The sequence below is a fragment of the Rhagoletis zephyria genome, unplaced genomic scaffold (assembly GCF_001687245.7).
Source record: "Rhagoletis zephyria isolate East Lansing unplaced genomic scaffold, Rhagoletis_zephyria_1.1 Rzeph_scaffold_03494, whole genome shotgun sequence".
Classification (NCBI taxonomy): Eukaryota; Metazoa; Arthropoda; class Insecta; order Diptera; family Tephritidae; genus Rhagoletis; species Rhagoletis zephyria.
This window is the reverse complement of record NW_016160577.1, coordinates 35,728-52,313: the sequence shown is the minus strand read 5'-3', so window position 1 is coordinate 52,313 and position 16,586 is coordinate 35,728. Positions and strand designations below refer to the sequence as shown.

At 34.3% G+C, this 16,586-nt stretch overlaps 7 protein-coding genes across 9 annotated transcripts in view; 3 read left to right on the top strand and 4 right to left on the bottom strand.

Annotated features, from left to right (window-relative positions):
* LOC108369108 (Krueppel-like factor 12) overlaps positions 1–3,623 on the bottom strand; it is a 13,481-nt gene extending 9,858 nt beyond the window's left edge. Inside the window, exons 1-2 of one of the 2 annotated variants that reach the window (XM_017624108.1) lie at positions 3,410–3,620; positions 2,013–3,289 (exon numbers count right to left, since the gene is read on the bottom strand). In XM_017624108.1, coding sequence (XP_017479597.1) covers positions 2,013–3,280 — 1,268 coding nt within the window. In that variant the 5' untranslated portion in view covers positions 3,281–3,289; positions 3,410–3,620. Of the gene's footprint in view, positions 1–2,012 lie in introns of both variants that reach the window. The other variant, XM_017624109.1, reaches the window with a different exon arrangement.
* A 1,994-nt stretch (positions 3,624–5,617) lies between these two features.
* On the top strand, positions 5,618–7,157 carry Txl (Thioredoxin-like). The gene is made up of 5 exons (XM_017624104.1): positions 5,618–5,835; positions 5,901–6,057; positions 6,113–6,226; positions 6,293–6,576; positions 6,639–7,157. The coding sequence occupies exons 1-5, from the start codon at positions 5,741–5,743 to the stop codon at positions 6,850–6,852; spliced, it is 864 nt and encodes a 287-aa protein (XP_017479593.1). The 5' UTR covers positions 5,618–5,740; the 3' UTR covers positions 6,853–7,157.
* Positions 7,068–9,105, bottom strand: Ppat-Dpck (Bifunctional Phosphopantetheine adenylyltransferase - Dephospho-CoA kinase). Its single transcript, XM_017624103.1, has 3 exons — positions 8,463–9,105; positions 8,057–8,406; positions 7,068–7,983 (listed from the first exon to the last, which is right to left on the bottom strand). Exons 1-3 carry the CDS (start codon positions 9,004–9,006, stop codon positions 7,306–7,308), a joined length of 1,572 nt encoding a protein of 523 aa, XP_017479592.1. The 5' UTR covers positions 9,007–9,105; the 3' UTR covers positions 7,068–7,305.
* On the top strand, positions 9,081–10,252 carry Membrin (golgi SNAP receptor complex member 2). The gene is made up of 3 exons (XM_017624107.1): positions 9,081–9,171; positions 9,308–9,607; positions 9,668–10,252. Exons 2-3 carry the CDS (start codon positions 9,471–9,473, stop codon positions 10,176–10,178), a joined length of 648 nt encoding a protein of 215 aa, XP_017479596.1. The 5' UTR covers positions 9,081–9,171; positions 9,308–9,470; the 3' UTR covers positions 10,179–10,252.
* Positions 10,124–11,396, bottom strand: Eaf6 (chromatin modification-related protein EAF6/MEAF6). Of its 2 annotated transcripts, none has more exons than XM_017624106.1 (4): positions 11,081–11,396; positions 10,778–10,991; positions 10,585–10,716; positions 10,124–10,519 (listed from the first exon to the last, which is right to left on the bottom strand). In XM_017624106.1, exons 1-4 carry the CDS (start codon positions 11,225–11,227, stop codon positions 10,365–10,367), a joined length of 648 nt encoding a protein of 215 aa, XP_017479595.1. In that variant the 5' UTR covers positions 11,228–11,396; the 3' UTR covers positions 10,124–10,364. The 2 variants fall into 2 exon arrangements, with proteins under 2 accessions (XP_017479595.1, XP_017479594.1); XM_017624105.1 differs by having other exon boundaries at positions 10,582–10,716; positions 11,081–11,379.
* Positions 11,397–12,203: 807 nt separating this feature from the next.
* Pex2 (peroxisomal biogenesis factor 2) lies at positions 12,204–13,607 on the top strand. The gene is made up of 4 exons (XM_017624101.1): positions 12,204–12,407; positions 12,493–12,570; positions 12,627–13,058; positions 13,136–13,607. Exons 1-4 carry the CDS (start codon positions 12,369–12,371, stop codon positions 13,439–13,441), a joined length of 855 nt encoding a protein of 284 aa, XP_017479590.1. The 5' UTR covers positions 12,204–12,368; the 3' UTR covers positions 13,442–13,607.
* A 95-nt stretch (positions 13,608–13,702) lies between these two features.
* On the bottom strand, positions 13,703–15,077 carry LOC108369102 (CRAL-TRIO domain-containing protein C3H8.02). Its single transcript, XM_017624102.1, has 2 exons — positions 14,701–15,077; positions 13,703–14,630 (listed from the first exon to the last, which is right to left on the bottom strand). The coding sequence occupies exons 1-2, from the start codon at positions 14,857–14,859 to the stop codon at positions 14,115–14,117; spliced, it is 675 nt and encodes a 224-aa protein (XP_017479591.1). The 5' UTR covers positions 14,860–15,077; the 3' UTR covers positions 13,703–14,114.
* Between the last annotated feature and the right edge of the window lie 1,509 nt (positions 15,078–16,586).

Here is a 16,586-nt window from a genome sequence, read left to right as displayed (position 1 = left end):
CCCCAAAAAAAAAAAAAAATCTAAAAAGCAAGGGGAATTTTTAGCAACTTGAAACTTGCACTTTATTAGACTAAAACTTAATGGGCTCCAAAACAAAATTTTTAAATTTTGAAGACAATTTTTTGAAGTTTGATATTAACTTTTCTAAGATCTTTGCAAGCTTTTAAACATTTATTTATTTGGTTTCTGTTATAAATTGAATTTTATTTTAAATGACAATTATTAAAAATTTGTTTTTTGTTATTTTTTGGCCTTATAACAATTATATTCAACAATTTTATAATGAGCTCGATTATTAAAAATAAATAAATAAACGTAAGTTACAAACAAAAACATTTTGAATTTCGGTGCTAATTAGTTGACCGCAGGTATGTATGTATGTATATGTATGTACATATCTGCCTCTGAAGACTTACGTGAATCTTTTCCCCCCAATATTGCCAAGGATGGAAAGTAATTAAACCCAAGCCATTTACATACTTCATAAATATGTATGTATGTAGATATAATTAATGATTCGGTTAGACCGGAACGATGCAGATTATTTTTTAAGGTTTTCTGAGATAGGGCATTTTCGAACTGGCTGCCGAGATAGGTCGATCTTCCACTCAGCCATCGATATGTAAATTTAAATATTAATTTATATATAACTCTTTGTTTATAAAAGCGCTACGTTTTCTAATCAAAAAACATTAAATATTTTACAGACTATTAGAACAATAGTTGCGACTAAGTGATAAATCATCTATGTAACATATATATGTATTCACATGTAAATATGTATGTTAAAGTTTACACATACATATGTATTTAACGGCGGCCACGAGGAGGACAACAAACAAGCAAAGTAAAACATCTTTTATTTTAGAGACGACGAAATGAGTATGAAATGAAATGAGCAATAGAATTACGAAGCAAACCAAAATTACCAAAAAAAAAACAAATTCGATCCAACGAAGGCATTAGTAAATTAATAAAGAGTATTTTTAAATATTTTGTTTAGGTTATTAATGGGCGATTATTATTATTTTTTTAATTTGTATCATGCAAATGCATGTTTATACATATGTACACTAGCGTGGTCCAAAAATTCATGTAAAAAGTGAAGTCGGAATTTCAATGATCTCACCCCCTAGGATTGTTCTATATCGAAAAAAAACCTTTACCCCTGCTNACCAAAATTACCAAAAAAAAAACAAATTCGATCCAACGAAGGCATTAGTAAATTAATAAAGAGTATTTTTAAATATTTTGGTTAGGTTATTAATGGGCGATTATTATTTTTTTTTTAATTTGTATCATGCAAATGCATGTTTATACATATGTACACTAGCGTGGTCCAAAAATTCATGTAAAAAGTGAAGTCGGAATTTCAATGCTCTCACCCCCTAGGATTGTTCTATATCGAAAAAAAACCTTTACCCCTGCTTTTTATTTTGAAATAAAAAAAATATTTAGAGGTCGCTCAAAGTTCTCAATGTTAATAATAGAAAATGGTTAAATAAATAATTGGGAGTTGTAATTGGAAGTCTCCTGAAGAGAAACAAAGTTTTCGAAAAATATTGATTTTCAAAAATCCCTTACCATTTCTACGAAAACTTGTTTTTATTCATATAATATATGTACATACCTACATGGAAAACTTTGTGCGCTTCGAGCGACTTCTAAATATTTCTTGATTTCAAAATAAAAAAGGGGTACAATTTTTTCGGTATAGAACAATCCTAGGGGGAGAGAGCATTAAAATTCTGACATTACTTTTTTTTTTACCACCCTAATGTACACACATTTTTTTGTATATGTATGTACATATTTCTATCTATAATTATAAGTATTTAGTGAGGAAAAGTTAATTTTTCACTTTTAAAGCAGTGCAGCACACAAGAGCTAGCTGCATCATGCAACAAATAAGATTGATCAAAAGCAAAATAATACACTGTATATGTATGTACATCAACGTACAAAACGTCTTTGTTAAATTTTTTAAAATCGACAATTCAAAACAGAACTACCTTTCTTTCGAGTTATTGTCAGTCGACTTATGTTGCTGATGATCTAAAAGATCAGAGGCAATCGATGCCGACGACGGCGAAGACAACAATGTCAGATGAGTGTTGTCTATTTCTAATCGATCGATAGTCATGTTATTTGATATTGATGCTTGGTCATAGTACATTAACGATGTTGCAAAGTCTGGCGACGGAGCACTCATTGCTACTACAGTAGGAGGCTGTACTTGGACAAGTTGTTGGTCTTGAAACTTGTACTCTAACCGTAAGCAAATATCGTTATTATTATTCTTGATATTTTTTATGTACATCGCCGCATCTGCGGTAACCGGTCCAATTGACTCGATATTTGGTGATGAAAACGGCATTTTTCCAATTTCTAAAACTGTTGAATTTTCAGTGGTTTGTGGTTGTGGTTGTTGATGCCGGTGCTGTATTTGCATGACCATCGGCGTCTGTGGCACTTGAAATGAATCGTTGGACATATACGATGAGGATGGTGATGATGTGGACATTAACGGGAATTGGACGGGTGATAACAATGTTGCACTGAGCTCACCTTCGGACAATGACATTTTTTGGTAAGGATTATGAGATGGACACGCACTAGATGAAGATGATGATGCCTGATCATGAGGCAGTAAGGGTGTATCCAACGTATCGCTCAAGAAGCGAATTATTATATTATCAGCACTTTCAGCGTTGTCATCGTCGTCGCCGACAAGATTGCTAACGTTTGCGTTAATTGACGAAGTCAAGGGGACATGCGATAATGGCAAATCACTATCTACACTTTCGCCAACTCTCATATCCCCATCACCCTCGTGTGCCATTATTGCATTGTATATTGGGTAAACCAAGTCAGTAGTGTCTTCTAGAGCTAAGCTTAATCCTAAGTGGTGGAGCACCTGTTGATGTAATTGTTGCTCTACATCAGTTACTACTAGCGCTCCATTCGGTTGTTGCGTGGTTCCTTGATTTTGCAACAACTCTTCCGACGGCGATTTAATCGAAAAATCTGAGGGAAACTCATCGAAGTTATCCAATAATTCTAATTGTAGTTGTGGTGACATCGTTGCGGATGACGTAGATGATGTGGACGCAGACGCTGAAGGAATGGAACTATACGCCGAAGACTGGTCATCAACAAGAGGGGGATCTTGATCTCTGTGAGCGCTACCATTTTCTGTGCTCATTGTTCTCAGCGATGTTGTTGGATTTTTTGGTGTAATTTTTTCAGCCGATAGCATTGTTGAGTGTATTAAATCCATTGCGTCACACTATGGCAGTAAATTTATTAATTTCAAATTCACTATGTTACAAACTCTGTTTTGCGCTACTTCTAGTTATCAATCAACAAGTTAAATTATTTTTCAGTAGGAAGAGAAAAACAGAATTACTTTGTGAAATTGTGCACCTGTTCTCGTTCATTATCGCGATAGAAGTAGAGATGAGGGAGATACATCGATGCATCGAAAATATCGATGTTTAGCTTCTACGCATCGAAATTTTTCTAATCGATACATAAGTGGTCCATGTACCGATACATTGGTCATTATTGGGTTTGTTCGTTGAGTGCACATGGTAACAAAATTTATCAGTGCGCAGAATGTGAAAAAGGTTTAAAAATTACCACACTTCACAAGGTGAACAAAGTGGTGTGTGTTTATTTTTATTTTTATTTTTTTATTTATTACAGTCATTTGACCTATATACATTCACGTAAATACATTTGAAATATGTATTGCAAAATTTATGTTTTTAAAAAATAGAGAGCGTCAGATTGGCAGCCCTGTTAAAACGAAAATATAAATTTTTTTCTAATTAATTGTATGTATTTATTAACTCAAAGAGCATCCCTACGTGTATAACGGCGCTGAGCCCTCACTTTCTTAATACGGCCCTGGCCTTATATGCACTTTATTTTTACTTTTACTGATTTGACAGCACACACACAGAATAATTATGCTGTCATCGTAGTGTGAATCAGCCCAATGTGTAGATAAATTCCATGAACCAAAAATACAAGATCACCTAATCAAAGAAGCAAGAAAAAAGTATATTTCTGAGTGTTTTTGACATCTGCCTAAGAATGAAAACAAACAAAGAAAACGAAAAAGGCGCGGTGATTGAGTGCGATTAAATTGGTATTTATTATAAAATATACAAAGTGAAACTTGATGACAATTAGCAAAAAAAGTTCATAAAATATGGTTTTCATGATTGAAAGTGTTTTACAATCGCATATCATTACCACGGGTCGATTTTTCAATGCCAACGTTCTGGCCACAAACGTGCACCCACTTTTCACGCAAATTTACGCCTTTTGGCAAACCAAACATACGCACAAACTTGTTCCGATCACACAGCACTTTATTTTATATCATAAATATGTAATAAACCAAAATTTATAATTAAAATCGCTGCAGAAAACACATTCAATCGCTAAAAAATCACTACGAAGAGGTAGAAGACGATGTAAACAAACCCGAAAAACGTCAAAAACGCTACGAAAACTTTTTTCTGAAAATCGATTACAAATACAACGATGGCTGATTAGGTGATCTGTAGTCGTTGGTTCATGGATAAATTCGTACCTCTGTCGATGCTTGGTTTCGATAACAAAACATCGATGAATTTATGCCACCGACTTATCTAAATAAATGTCAAGAGAAATTTGATCGGAGCAAAGGAAGAATAATTTGAAACAAAATGGTATTGGAACAGTAGCGGCGATTGAGATGAATAATTTTAAGGCTGCAAACCTTTTATTATAACTCCAAAAAAAAATAAAATTAATACAGAAAAAAGAGAAGTTTTAGGATTCATGTGGAATAACCGAATGGGTAAATAAAAAATTACATGATTTAATTATTTTTTTCCCACTATCCGAAACTGTATTTTGAGTCCCATATACAGTTCCAGACAAGAGTATTGGCACAGAGAATTTTTTCAATTTCTGCAAAGTTTTTATTCTAATTTATTTTCGATAATTTTTTATACAAATATAGTTCGTCCTACACGAAAACAAAAAAAAAGTCTCTAAACTTTTCGCAAAACACAGGAAAATTCAATAAATTTGAATACTAATTTGCAACTTTCTATTCAGATTTTTTCAAAAAATTCTAATAATGTATTTTTGTATTCCATCTAATTTTAGTATAACAAACTGCAAGCTTGAAGTTGCTAAAAAACTCAGGTTCTTCCGTACAAAGTATATTCGACAATTATTTTGTGTATGGAGAAAATGAGCAGCACCTTCCACTAAAAAAATTGCCAGTAATCAACGCGATTTTTTAGATACTTCAAACTTGCGCTATGTTATATCAAAATTGAGTGGACTATAAAACTGCATACTTAGAATTTAATCTAAATAGAAAGTTGCGAATTAATATGCAAATTTATTGAATGTTCCTGAGTTTTGCACAAAGTTCAGAGATTGAGTTTTTTGGTTTTTTAGAAAAGTACCAACTAAATATATATTTTTTTAAATATTGAAAATAAATTAAAATAAAAAATTTGCATATATTGCGAAAAATTCTCTGTGCCAATACTTTTGTCCGGCACGGTATGTTAATTCGGAGTGCGATAAAAATACAACCCTGCAAGGAAACTAATTGAACTGCCAGTCATCGTGGTTGTCAGCTTTTAACAATTTATCTATATAGAAATCCGGATTAAAATCACTGCTTTTGGCAATAAAAATAGTTTTTAAACTTAAATAATTGAATATGAGTGTGCGTGTAATTAATGATGATGTCCACTTTCAAGCAGAGCTTAGTTCTGCTGGAATCCGCCTTGTGGTGGTGGATTTCACAGCCAGTTGGTAAGTCAATACTTATCTAATTTTGATGGAGTGTGAAATTAATGCTTTGTACCAAAAAATTATAGGTGTGGACCGTGCCAGCGCATAGCTCCACATTTTGAATTGCTTCCTAATAAATATCCAAAAGCAATTTTTCTGAAAGTGGACGTTGACAAGTGCCAAGACACCGCTGCTAGTCAAGGTGTTTCAGCCATGCCTACATTTATTTTTTATCGCAACCGGGTAAATGAAATACGATTAGAATCCCTGATTTTTAATACTGAATTTCGATTTTCAGGCAAAAATTGATCGCGTTCAAGGTGCTGATATTATGGTTCTGGAAGGTAAAATTCAAGAGCACATCGGCTCTACCGGAGGCGACGAAGCCGGTGAAGACTATGGTCAAGGACTCGTATGTACCAGGAAACTATAAATGTTGCAATATGTATCATATCTAATTTAGTTTTCTTCATTTTAGATGGAACTGAATACATTCATTTCGAAACAAGAATGCGAATGTTTGAACGAGGCCGATGACCATTGCTTAAACCATTGTCTTACCTCGAACGGTGGTTATCTGCAATCAGACTGTGACGAACAATTAATTTTGTCGGTGACATTTAATCAACTAGTAAAAATTCACTCATTGAAGTTTAAGGCACCACCACACTTGGGGCCAAAAGAAATTAAGCTGTTTATAAATCAGCCCCGTACAATCGACTTTGACATGGCCGAATCTATGACGAGTGTACAAGATTTAACGTAAGGATTAAAAAAAAATATCGTTATTGTATAATGAGATTTTGTATTCTTTGCAATATTAGATTGGAACCTAAGGAACTTGAAAGCGGACAACCAGTCAGTCTTCGTTACGTAAAATTTCAAAATGTTCAAAACATACAAATATATATTCGTAACAATCAATCGGGTGGAGAAGTTACACAACTTGATTATATTGGATTCATAGGTTCGCCAATTATGACTACGAAAATGACAGACTTTAAGCGTGTTGCCGGTAAAAAGGGGGAAAGCCATTAAAAGTTCGCATACATCGAGCAATAAACAGCACTATATGTATATTGAATATATTTCCAATCGCTTTTCTAATATTCCAAACATTTGCTCTTGGTTTAAGTCCAAACTGGAAGCCTGCAATAATTAAATTTATTAAAAAAAAATCCGCATTGTATTTTTTACATACAATTTTTTGTATCATTCTTCCCCAATGAAAACATATCTTGCATATATTCGCCTATTTTATTCCTATATTTTCTTTATTAAAACGTCCTACCTTCTAATTTTGTCTTTGATATAAAAAGGCAATATTAAAGAGTACTAGTTTTATTAAAAAAAAAAACGGCATTCTCGTTTTTATAAACATTTCGTACATCATCCTTTCCCAAATAACCACTATTTTGCATAAATTCGCCTATTTTTCTCCAAAGGAGCCTTCGTTTATTTAAAACTAAATGTTTTGAATGAGCATCAAAATCAACTGTTGCTGGAACTATTGCCCACAGAAAAATAGTCTTTTATCCGTTGCTTAATATCTTGCATTAATATTGACCATGCTTTGTCTACTTGCTCCTGGGTAAATTCGTCTGACCATTGCGAACTAAAAACAATGTGTGATTTGGATACGACCTCACTGTTATCCATTTGACTGGCAATACGCTTACGTGCTTCTTCTTCACTTAAGTCATTCCGTTGCATAATACGTTGTACAGCCAGTTCGGGGGTTACAATAGTTGACCATACCTCGTGACATTCAGAATCCCAACCAGCTCTTAATAATATTGCCGCTTCGATTACAATGATATTATATTTATGCTGGGCGTGAGCAATGCGGATTCGTCGCTTAACCTCTAGCAATAGCTCTGGCCATACAATGTTGTTCAACGATTCTAATTGCTTAGGATCATTAAATACGATTCCCCCAAGTTTTTGACGATTAATTCGACCTTCTGAGTCCAAAATGTCATTGCCAAAATGATTAATTATTTTTGTGTAACAAACTTGACCTGGCTCGTAAATCTCATGCGCAATCTTGTCACAATCCAATACTTGTGCACCCTTTTTCAGCAGTCTATTGCACATTATGCTTTTTCCAGAAGCTATACCACCGGTAAGACCAATAATATATGGCAGCCCAGGTAGGTTGGGTCGTGGCTACGTATATATGTGGAGACGTAAGGGGAATGTAATTAAATATTTTGCCAAAAAAGTTAAATATTCTACTAACCTCTGGCTGTCTTAGCCTAGTTCCCAATAGATCGACACGTGTATTACTTGAGCTTACTTTCTTTTCTTTTGGACCAACACCCGTGTCATTTGATTCAACGAGGCTTATACAATATATTTCTAACGGCCGTAAATTATTTTTGATTCGCAGCTCATTCACTTTATGGCCGCCTCTTTCGGTTTCCGCACTCACTACAATCAAATCCATATTTGGATCGGATTGGGTTGGCCCAAATGGGTCATCAATAGGAACGACTTCGTATTGTAAGCTAGAGTCAATTTCCGTCAGAAATCCACGTACTTCTTCGATGCGCTTTTCCACTGGTAATATCAACTCCGAAAGAGTTTTGGCTGCGAATAATAACAAATTTTTACTTTTACATTTTGTTAAATGTATTTAAACTTACATTTATTCATTTGTTTTGTCGTAACACCCACCACTAGCCGGCGGCAGCAGCGAATTACAGCCTGCGTTAAAAATATCTTGTGCCCTACATGTATGCGGTCAAAAGTTCCACCAACTACTACTGTGTCATACATCTTATGAGCATCTTTAAAGTCCTGATATTCACCAACATCTGTGGTCGAATTTGATTCTTGCTCTAAGTAAATCGGTGGACCAGGTATGTTTAAATGTTCACGCATTCGTTCACAAAGTTCAGGATAGTGACTATCACAAAATAGCATATCAACGGGTTTTATTTGAAGTGCATTTATTCCCTGATCCCGTAAGGACCCCACCAAAATGCTCATTTTAAAGCTCTGATTACAAAACCGGCTGTTATCTGCGTACATTTGAGATATCAAATGGCCCCAAGTTGGCATTGGTTGACATTTTTCCACCGGAATGTTAAGATGTATATATATTTTACCCACATACTTCTCTATAGCACGCAAAGATGCACCGATTTGTTTAACATTGGACACAACCAAGAGACCTGTGGAGGTCATTTTGGCAATCTTTTAAAAATTTGGGATATATGTAGTCAACCGTAATCAAAATTGATGAAGTAGGGAATGAACTTTGAACGTTTTGGGTTTGATAAGGAAATCAGCTGGATTTTACAGTGTGGTCCAAATAAAGTTCCCAGAATAAAATGACAACAGCAAAACAGGGTAATTCATGTTATTAATTTTTATAAATGGCAAAAAATATTTTTAATTTAATTTATGATTTATAATTTTATTTAGTGATGAAACGTAAACACAGTTCCCATTGTCCCTTTTATTTATTTTTTATTTTTAACTGCAGCAGTTTGACGAGAATTTCCATCTTAAAAGAATTTGATACAACCCTGTAAACAAAACCAGTACGTCAAGTGCAAAAAACACGTCATAACAAATAATTGCATTAATTGGGCGAAAGGCGGCATTAGAAATATTTTTTTAATTTCCTAAAAAGAACTACATTGAAAATGGAGCCGCTCTACCATCAGACGAATCGTATGTTGCAAGAGATTGAACAGATCTTCCAGAAATTAGCACAAATAAGCGGTTCTGAAACGACTCATGTGGAAAATGAGATTCAGATGAAAATCACTGCAGCGAATTCGTAAGTTCTATTAATGAAGCTATGTTCAATCTTCATAAATTTAAAATAAATATTTCATAGAAATTGTGATCGCTTAGATGTTCTGCTGTATAAAGTACCAGCTTCTCAACGCCCAAGTGCGAAAATGCGCATTGACCAGTTAAAATATGACATTCGACATTTACAGAGTTCACTGCAACTTTATCGAGAAAAGCGACAACGTCGTCTGATTGAGCTTTCTGAGCGTGAACAACTATTAAGTCATCGTTTTTCAAGCAATTCAGGTGCAACAGAAACGTGTCTTGACATAGACTATTCTTTGCAACATCACACGCAACTAAACAATGCCAATCAAGGTGTAGATGAAATGATTGCATCTGGAGGCAATATACTGTCCAGTTTAATTAACCAACGCGAAACTCTCAAGGGCGCCCAACGGCGTATTCACGCTATCGGCAGCACATTAGGCCTTTCTAATCACACTATGAAGTTAATAGAACGACGCTTTGTGGAGGATAAATATGTAATGTTGGCCGGTATGGGTGTTACGCTGTTTATTATTGGCTTGGTCATATATTTTGTAGTATTTTGAGTATAATAATAGTAAGATAATACGTAATCTATTTTTTAATGCTACACATAGTTTGCAATACGAGTGAGTCGAATTCTGCCTTAAGATCGATTTGTTTAAATTATGATAAATACATTTTCAAAAATAAAATGTTGACATCAAGAAGTTGTGCTATGTGTTGCGGAAGTAACCCGGATTTCCTCTTAATCATCGGTGTTTAATTTTTTTGTTAATATGTCCGCTTTTTTTAGCTGATATAGTACTTGAATTACCAGAGAGCTTATTCTTTGAATTTGTGTTTCCGCTCGGAGTGTTGGGATCCTTTAAAACATCCCGCTGGGGAGTAGGTGTCACTGCCCGGTCTATTTGATAAATGAAAGTCACACAATACTTAGAAGCCCAATTTTAAAGCAAATCAGCTTACCACTTTTTTCTTCTTTACCGGTACTTTTTATCGATGCAGTTCCATCGTGTGCTGTTGTTGTGTTTTGGTTCATAGCTATTTGATTGTCACTCGAATCCTCATTCGTTATAGAATCTGATTCGCTGGCACGTTCAGCTTAGAACAGGGTAATTTTAAATATTAAATAACACAAAAAATAATAATTTACAAGCCTTACGGTTGCATATAGCCATGGATGTAATGCTTGATTTTGAGAAAAGCCTTTCAGCTTCTTTGAATTTACGATTCCTTTTATCTGCTTTGGAATTTGTGGCTTTATTAGAAGTTAGGTATCGCTCCCAACCACGTATAATATTGCCGCATAGTTGCGTATCTTCAAGGTATGATCCCTCAAAAGCATAAATTTGTCTTTCTAGATTAGCCAGTTGCTCCTAGATGGAAACGCAAGATGCATTGAGAAACATATAAACTAAACAAATCATGATACTGTTGTTATCATGACACAAATAAACATGCTTACAGATGTCTCCGCCTTTTTCTTGATAAGGTCCGCCAATTCTGCACGGGTATCTAAGTTAGTAGATTTCGTCGTTGAATTTGTTTTGGAAGACTTCCGTTGCTTTGCAACGCTTACATCGTTATTATTTTTGACATTCGGGGAGCTCATTTTTATGATATATTTCCTTAAAAGTTAATATTTTCCGTTTTCTCGATAAAATTCATAAATTGTCAAAATGAATTAGGGATTGCGATGTTCACCGATGCATCGGAGACGTCGATGTTTCCAATTCAACGCATCGAATAAGTTCCGATGTATCGATTAATCGATATTATTCGATGTATTGATGTCTCGAAAACTAGAACTTGCAAGACAAGGCGAAATTATACAAGGTCGTGTTAATGGCGAATTTAGATATTCGCCGCGGTCCTTCTGAATGTCAAAATAATGTGTTTGTTGTAAACAAGGCGAATTCATAATACAACACATAATTTTGACATTGAGAAGGACCGCGGCGAAAATCGAAATTCGCCAGTAACACCACCTTGTATAAATTCGCCTTGTTGCAAGAACTATACCAGAGGATAAGTTTTGCGGGTCCGATTCTGATACTTGTGACATAATGGACTACTTTAGTCTTTGGATTGATCATTATAAGCTAGTTAACCGAAATTGGAAAACCAATAAGACCGAAAAAAGCCTTTCCGATGAGCTGTCAAATTATTTGGGAAGTCCGGTAAGTTGGTTTAATGAAAACCTTCTAGAAATACGGGCCGATTACAAAATACTGTCTCCAAAATTAGATAACATTGCGGTGAGCGACTTTTATGTGATTTTGTCGTGATAGCAAAGACGCGGATGATGCAATTACAATGCTTTTAACTTAGCCTTTTTTATGTATATGCTACATAAATTTGTTTATATTTTACTTGTATGAATGTACATACATATACATATAGTAATTTTGCCTCATTAATCAAAAATTCAATTAACGCACATGGCTTGGATGCATTTATCCGCCTATGTGCACACTGCAACCATCAACACAAAATGAGGCTGTTGTTTTTGTTTCCAATGCAATGTTCGCAAACTACGCCACAAACGACGAGCATGCTCACTGAAAATAATTTTTTTTTTACTTTTTGCGAAAAATTTTTTTATATGGCAGCATAACACTGTCTGCTCTGTTATTCCTTTATCTGTTTTGTTTTCATCAAATTTTTCTTATTTTTGCTAACAAACGAGGGCATGGTGCAGCAAAATACTTGATTTTATCATTTTTTTTAAATAATTATACAAATTGGACGAAATGGCTGAAAGAATCTTATATGTCCCACGTGTCAATCAGGTAGTATTTTGTAATTACATATGTATGCATACATATATCTTGTATAAGCAGGATAAATTGTTTCTTGTTTTTTTATATCAATAAGATCGATGCGATTAATTTAAATAGAGATATTACTCGGCTAATACGAGATAATTTATTGGAAAACTTACAAGCGATATCAGTAAGTTGCGGAAATTTTGCAAACGAAAAAGCTAAACATTACTTTTAATACCACAGCCCTCCTTATTTGCGAAGATACAGCCGGAATTGGACTTGTTTATACAATCTGCAATTTGGTTAGGATCCGTTGGCAAACAATGCTCTACATTTGGACAGCAATTGCTTGTTTTATCATATGACAAGGAGCGTTTGACTACGTCGAGACTATGTTTACACTTTATACTAACAGTACTTCCAAAATATATTAAAAATTGGGATGATCGCCGAACAACTATACGCGCCGAGTGGCTGCACAAGGCAATTGAGTGGGGCGAAAATGCGGCTTTACTGTTGTCTGTTCTCAATTTTTTTCGTTTCTTGAAGACAGGTCGGAAACCAACTTTGGTCGATTATATTCTTGGCTTGGATTACATTAGTTTACGACACAATCAGAGGCGTGACATAGGGTACAAATACCTCACACGAGAACTGCTTTGGGGTGGCTTCATGGTAATTGGTTATTTAAATAAATTAGTTATTCTGAATGCAACTTATTTCGCGTTATTAAAGTACATACATATATACAGGAAATTCTGGGTTTGCTGTTGCCGGTCATTAATTTCAGGAAAATTCGACGTGTTTTTAACAATACTCTAAAAAGTGTATACTCACCCCGAAAAACTTCGAAGGCGCACATTGCCGAGGAGAACGTAATTGTAATGACTTCGAATACGGTTTGTACCTTCTGCGGCGAACGTCCAACGATACCTCATCATATGGGTTGTGGGCACATTTATTGCTATTATTGCTTGTCGGCCAATATTTCCACTGATGCAGATTTCAATTGCGTTGAATGTGGCGCAACTTGTTTTAATGGAATTTGGGCAGTATAGTTGCAGAGTAATGCCCATACATACACACGTATAATGCCTATGGATTTGCACGTATATGTGTACCTCAATTCATATACGAATAAACATGATAAGGGGATAAGGGTAATTGTAGTCATGTACAGGTTTTAAAGTATGTGTAAATAAAATAACCTTTTTAATAATAGAATTTTTAATAGATAGTTATGTATGCATGAGTACGATGGATGCTGTGATAGCCCTGAATATGGCTTTCAGCTGTACACTTTTTTCTAAAATAAAATGTAAGAAATGTACAATTCTTTATTTGAAACTCGAACCATTTGATGACAATCGCGCTTTATTTAGAATGTTTTTAATCACACAACATAACGAAACAGCGAAAAACAGATACACATAAGATACAGTAGATCACTATAATAATGTAATATATGTATGTAGGTATGTATATTATTAATATACATACGTATGTATAAAGGGTATTTCTAGTAATACAAATAGAATGCTTCATAGCGAGTATTTCGCTTCCAAACGGTGCAAATATAGTGTGTTTATTAATATGTATACACTGGATTTTCCAGATCTAAAATTTGTGGGCTTGTTCCATTACTCTATTAGAATATATATTTTTGAAGGTACTTTCGATACTGTTTCTAAGACTGCATCCGGATATTTGTTTTTTGAAATTTAAATAGATTTACATGTCAGTGGGCAGGATATCCGGTATTAAATATTTGCACAAATCAATTTCGTTATCCACAAAAATTACTTTCTTTGCTGTGTTTTCATCTAGCCATTGCCTGATAATAGGCCATATGGTAGAAAATATACCCGGAGAGTTTATAATCAAGCAGACACCCAACCGTTCGGGATAATGTTTGCTTAGCAACCAAATCAGATTTTTCACCAGCTGGTAGTCCATACAAGCAGTGCTGAATTCAGCTAAATCGAAAACAATGCACAAGCTGTCCACGACTTCTTCAAAGCATTTCTTACACGCTTCCTCCAAGCAATGAACTATAAACTTTGTCAACTCATCTATATCACGGTCATTAGAGTTGTGATTTTTTGCAGGAATGTAAATTACCGGACGTCCAATACAATCTCGGTGCCGTAAAACGCGTGCTTTGTTTCCATGTAACTTTATAGCGTCTAAATCTGCCAGAGTCTCTACTCCATATTGCTCTCGCCATTTGTTTGTTTTAAGAATAGCCTATTGGTTGGATATTAAAGTACGCGTTATCAGTAATTATTGATTTGTATCTATACTATATAGTACTTACCTGAAAAGCAGCATCTACGGTTTTGAAAGCTCGGAGGTAACGCTTTAAAGAAAAATCGTTGTGGTATTGCTTAGGATCAGCTTCAACAATAAGCTTCATACGATCCTTCAGATCTTTCAAATCATTGGCATTGACTGGGCTAGGTTCATCCTGCGACATATTGATATATGATGACAGCGATAATGTTGATGATAGAATATGATAGAATCAAAATCGGTTAATCAAGCCTATTCACCGCGATAAAACTTTTCTCCCACACTGGAGGCCTGACAGCTGGATTACTTCTTTTTCTTTGGCACAACAAAAATTACAAATATGGAGAAAAGAAGAATAAAAAATTAAGTAGATGAAATGAGCTGTGTTTAACAAGCACTCTGGAAATGCACAGTCAAAGCAAACAAAAAAAAAATACCTTTCAACTTTTTTCAACCGGTAGATGGGAGCCAGTATTTTAAAGCTGATTTAACTCTTAAATAATGTTAAATAAAGAGCGTGTCAGACTTGGCATTATATTTCGTATGCAATGTATTTCGAAAAGGCTGTCAAATTGAGAAATTTCAGAAAGCAGTTGCATGAGCATTCACACCTTGCATGTAATGTGTCTTAAGAGGGTGACAGACATGGCAATTTTTCCAGCTTTTCCACACAATTCGCAGAAAGGCCTTTCGGTAAAATTTCTGAAATCAGTTTCAGAAATAAAAGTTGCAAGATGTGACTGCTATATATTAAAACCTCTTTCGAAAGGTTGCTTTTATGTGTTCGTAGAAAAAGCGACTATCTGGCAACCTGTAAATTAACAATTTATCCACCAAAGTCGTTTGATAAAGTGATAAACTTTCGTTAAATAGATTTCCATACAAAGTTTGACAGTTCATTTATCAAAATGATAAATTTATGTCTTTATCTAGTTTATCACTTTTGATGAAGACCCCTATCGAATCATGGGGAACGCTATAAACAGAGTTGTAATATTAAAAAACTGCCATGATTAGCAACTCTTGATTTGTAAGCACTATGTATGTACATATGTATTTGTAGTATATTCAGGAAACAACAACACTTCTATTAGACAGTCTTTAAGCAAAGTAAAAACAAAATTTCGAGAATATCATCAGTGCTAAATAAAAGTCGAACCAAAATAATTTTGCAATTGATTTTAATAAGGAATTGTGTTTCTCAAAATAACTATATACTTGAAGCAGTAGATATTTGGATAAAAATATTGAGAAAATTACGTCAACGGAGGTAAATTGATATGACGACATTCCATAAAGCAAAGTCAGTGGCATACCAATGATTTCAATAATGTTAGTCGCAATGAACAATTGTTGGAAAAGAAATCAAAAGCGGATATAATAGGAAATGGGCGACCGTCTAATTACTTAATAAATAATTTTGTAGAAAAACTTAAGTCCATAAAGTAAAACAAATATAGAAGTCGAGGACGAATCACTTTATACATTCATACATATGTACATCATATGTATGTATACGTGCGTACGTAGCAGGAGAGAATAACTTTTACTCCTTACCTAACTGATAAGACCCTTTATTAGTGATGTTCATGATAACAAAGGGCATTCAATCCGAAAGTGAATGATATTAAACAGAAAACATTTTAAAACATATGTAGGTATGTATGTATTATGGAAAATATCTCTCATATACAAACCTATGTAGGTATTTGTACGTTAATACATATATGTACATATTGTACTATTATGTATGCGTACATAAATACATATGTAAATGGTGATTTTTTAAGAGCTTGATAACTTTTTTTGCAAAATCTCATCGGTTCTTTATTTGAAACGTTAGATTGGTCCATGACATTTACTTTTTGAAGATAATTTCATTTAAATGTTGACCGCGGCTGCGTCTTAGGT

Excerpts from the sequence above, each read along its gene's own strand:
- Txl (XM_017624104.1), top strand. The coding sequence starts at position 5,741 with ATGAGTGTGCGTGTAATTAATGATGATGTCCACTTTCAAGCAGAGCTT. Across the intron at positions 5,836-5,900 it reads GTGGATTTCACAGCCAGTTG|GTGTGGACCGTGCCAGCGCA; the intron begins GTAAGTCAATAC and ends AAAAAATTATAG. Across the intron at positions 6,227-6,292 it reads AAGACTATGGTCAAGGACTC|ATGGAACTGAATACATTCAT; the intron begins GTATGTACCAGG and ends TCTTCATTTTAG.
- Ppat-Dpck (XM_017624103.1), bottom strand. The coding sequence starts at position 9,006 with ATGACCTCCACAGGTCTCTTGGTTGTGTCCAATGTTAAACAAATCGGT. Across the intron at positions 8,407-8,462 it reads GACAAAACAAATGAATAAAT|CCAAAACTCTTTCGGAGTTG; the intron begins GTAAGTTTAAAT and ends TATTATTCGCAG. Across the intron at positions 7,984-8,056 it reads CTAGGCTAAGACAGCCAGAG|CCACGACCCAACCTACCTGG; the intron begins GTTAGTAGAATA and ends ATATATACGTAG.
- Membrin (XM_017624107.1), top strand. The coding sequence starts at position 9,471 with ATGGAGCCGCTCTACCATCAGACGAATCGTATGTTGCAAGAGATTGAA. Across the intron at positions 9,608-9,667 it reads AAAATCACTGCAGCGAATTC|AAATTGTGATCGCTTAGATG; the intron begins GTAAGTTCTATT and ends AATATTTCATAG.
- Eaf6 (XM_017624105.1), bottom strand. The coding sequence starts at position 11,227 with ATGAGCTCCCCGAATGTCAAAAATAATAACGATGTAAGCGTTGCAAAG. Across the intron at positions 10,992-11,080 it reads AGAAAAAGGCGGAGACATCT|GAGCAACTGGCTAATCTAGA; the intron begins GTAAGCATGTTT and ends GTTTCCATCTAG. Across the intron at positions 10,520-10,581 it reads CGGTAAAGAAGAAAAAAGTG|ACCGGGCAGTGACACCTACT; the intron begins GTAAGCTGATTT and ends TTTATCAAATAG.
- Pex2 (XM_017624101.1), top strand. The coding sequence starts at position 12,369 with ATGGCTGAAAGAATCTTATATGTCCCACGTGTCAATCAG. Across the intron at positions 12,408-12,492 it reads ATGTCCCACGTGTCAATCAG|ATCGATGCGATTAATTTAAA; the intron begins GTAGTATTTTGT and ends TATATCAATAAG. Across the intron at positions 12,571-12,626 it reads AAAACTTACAAGCGATATCA|CCCTCCTTATTTGCGAAGAT; the intron begins GTAAGTTGCGGA and ends TTAATACCACAG.
- LOC108369102 (XM_017624102.1), bottom strand. The coding sequence starts at position 14,859 with ATGTCGCAGGATGAACCTAGCCCAGTCAATGCCAATGATTTGAAAGAT. Across the intron at positions 14,631-14,700 it reads CCGTAGATGCTGCTTTTCAG|GCTATTCTTAAAACAAACAA; the intron begins GTAAGTACTATA and ends TCCAACCAATAG.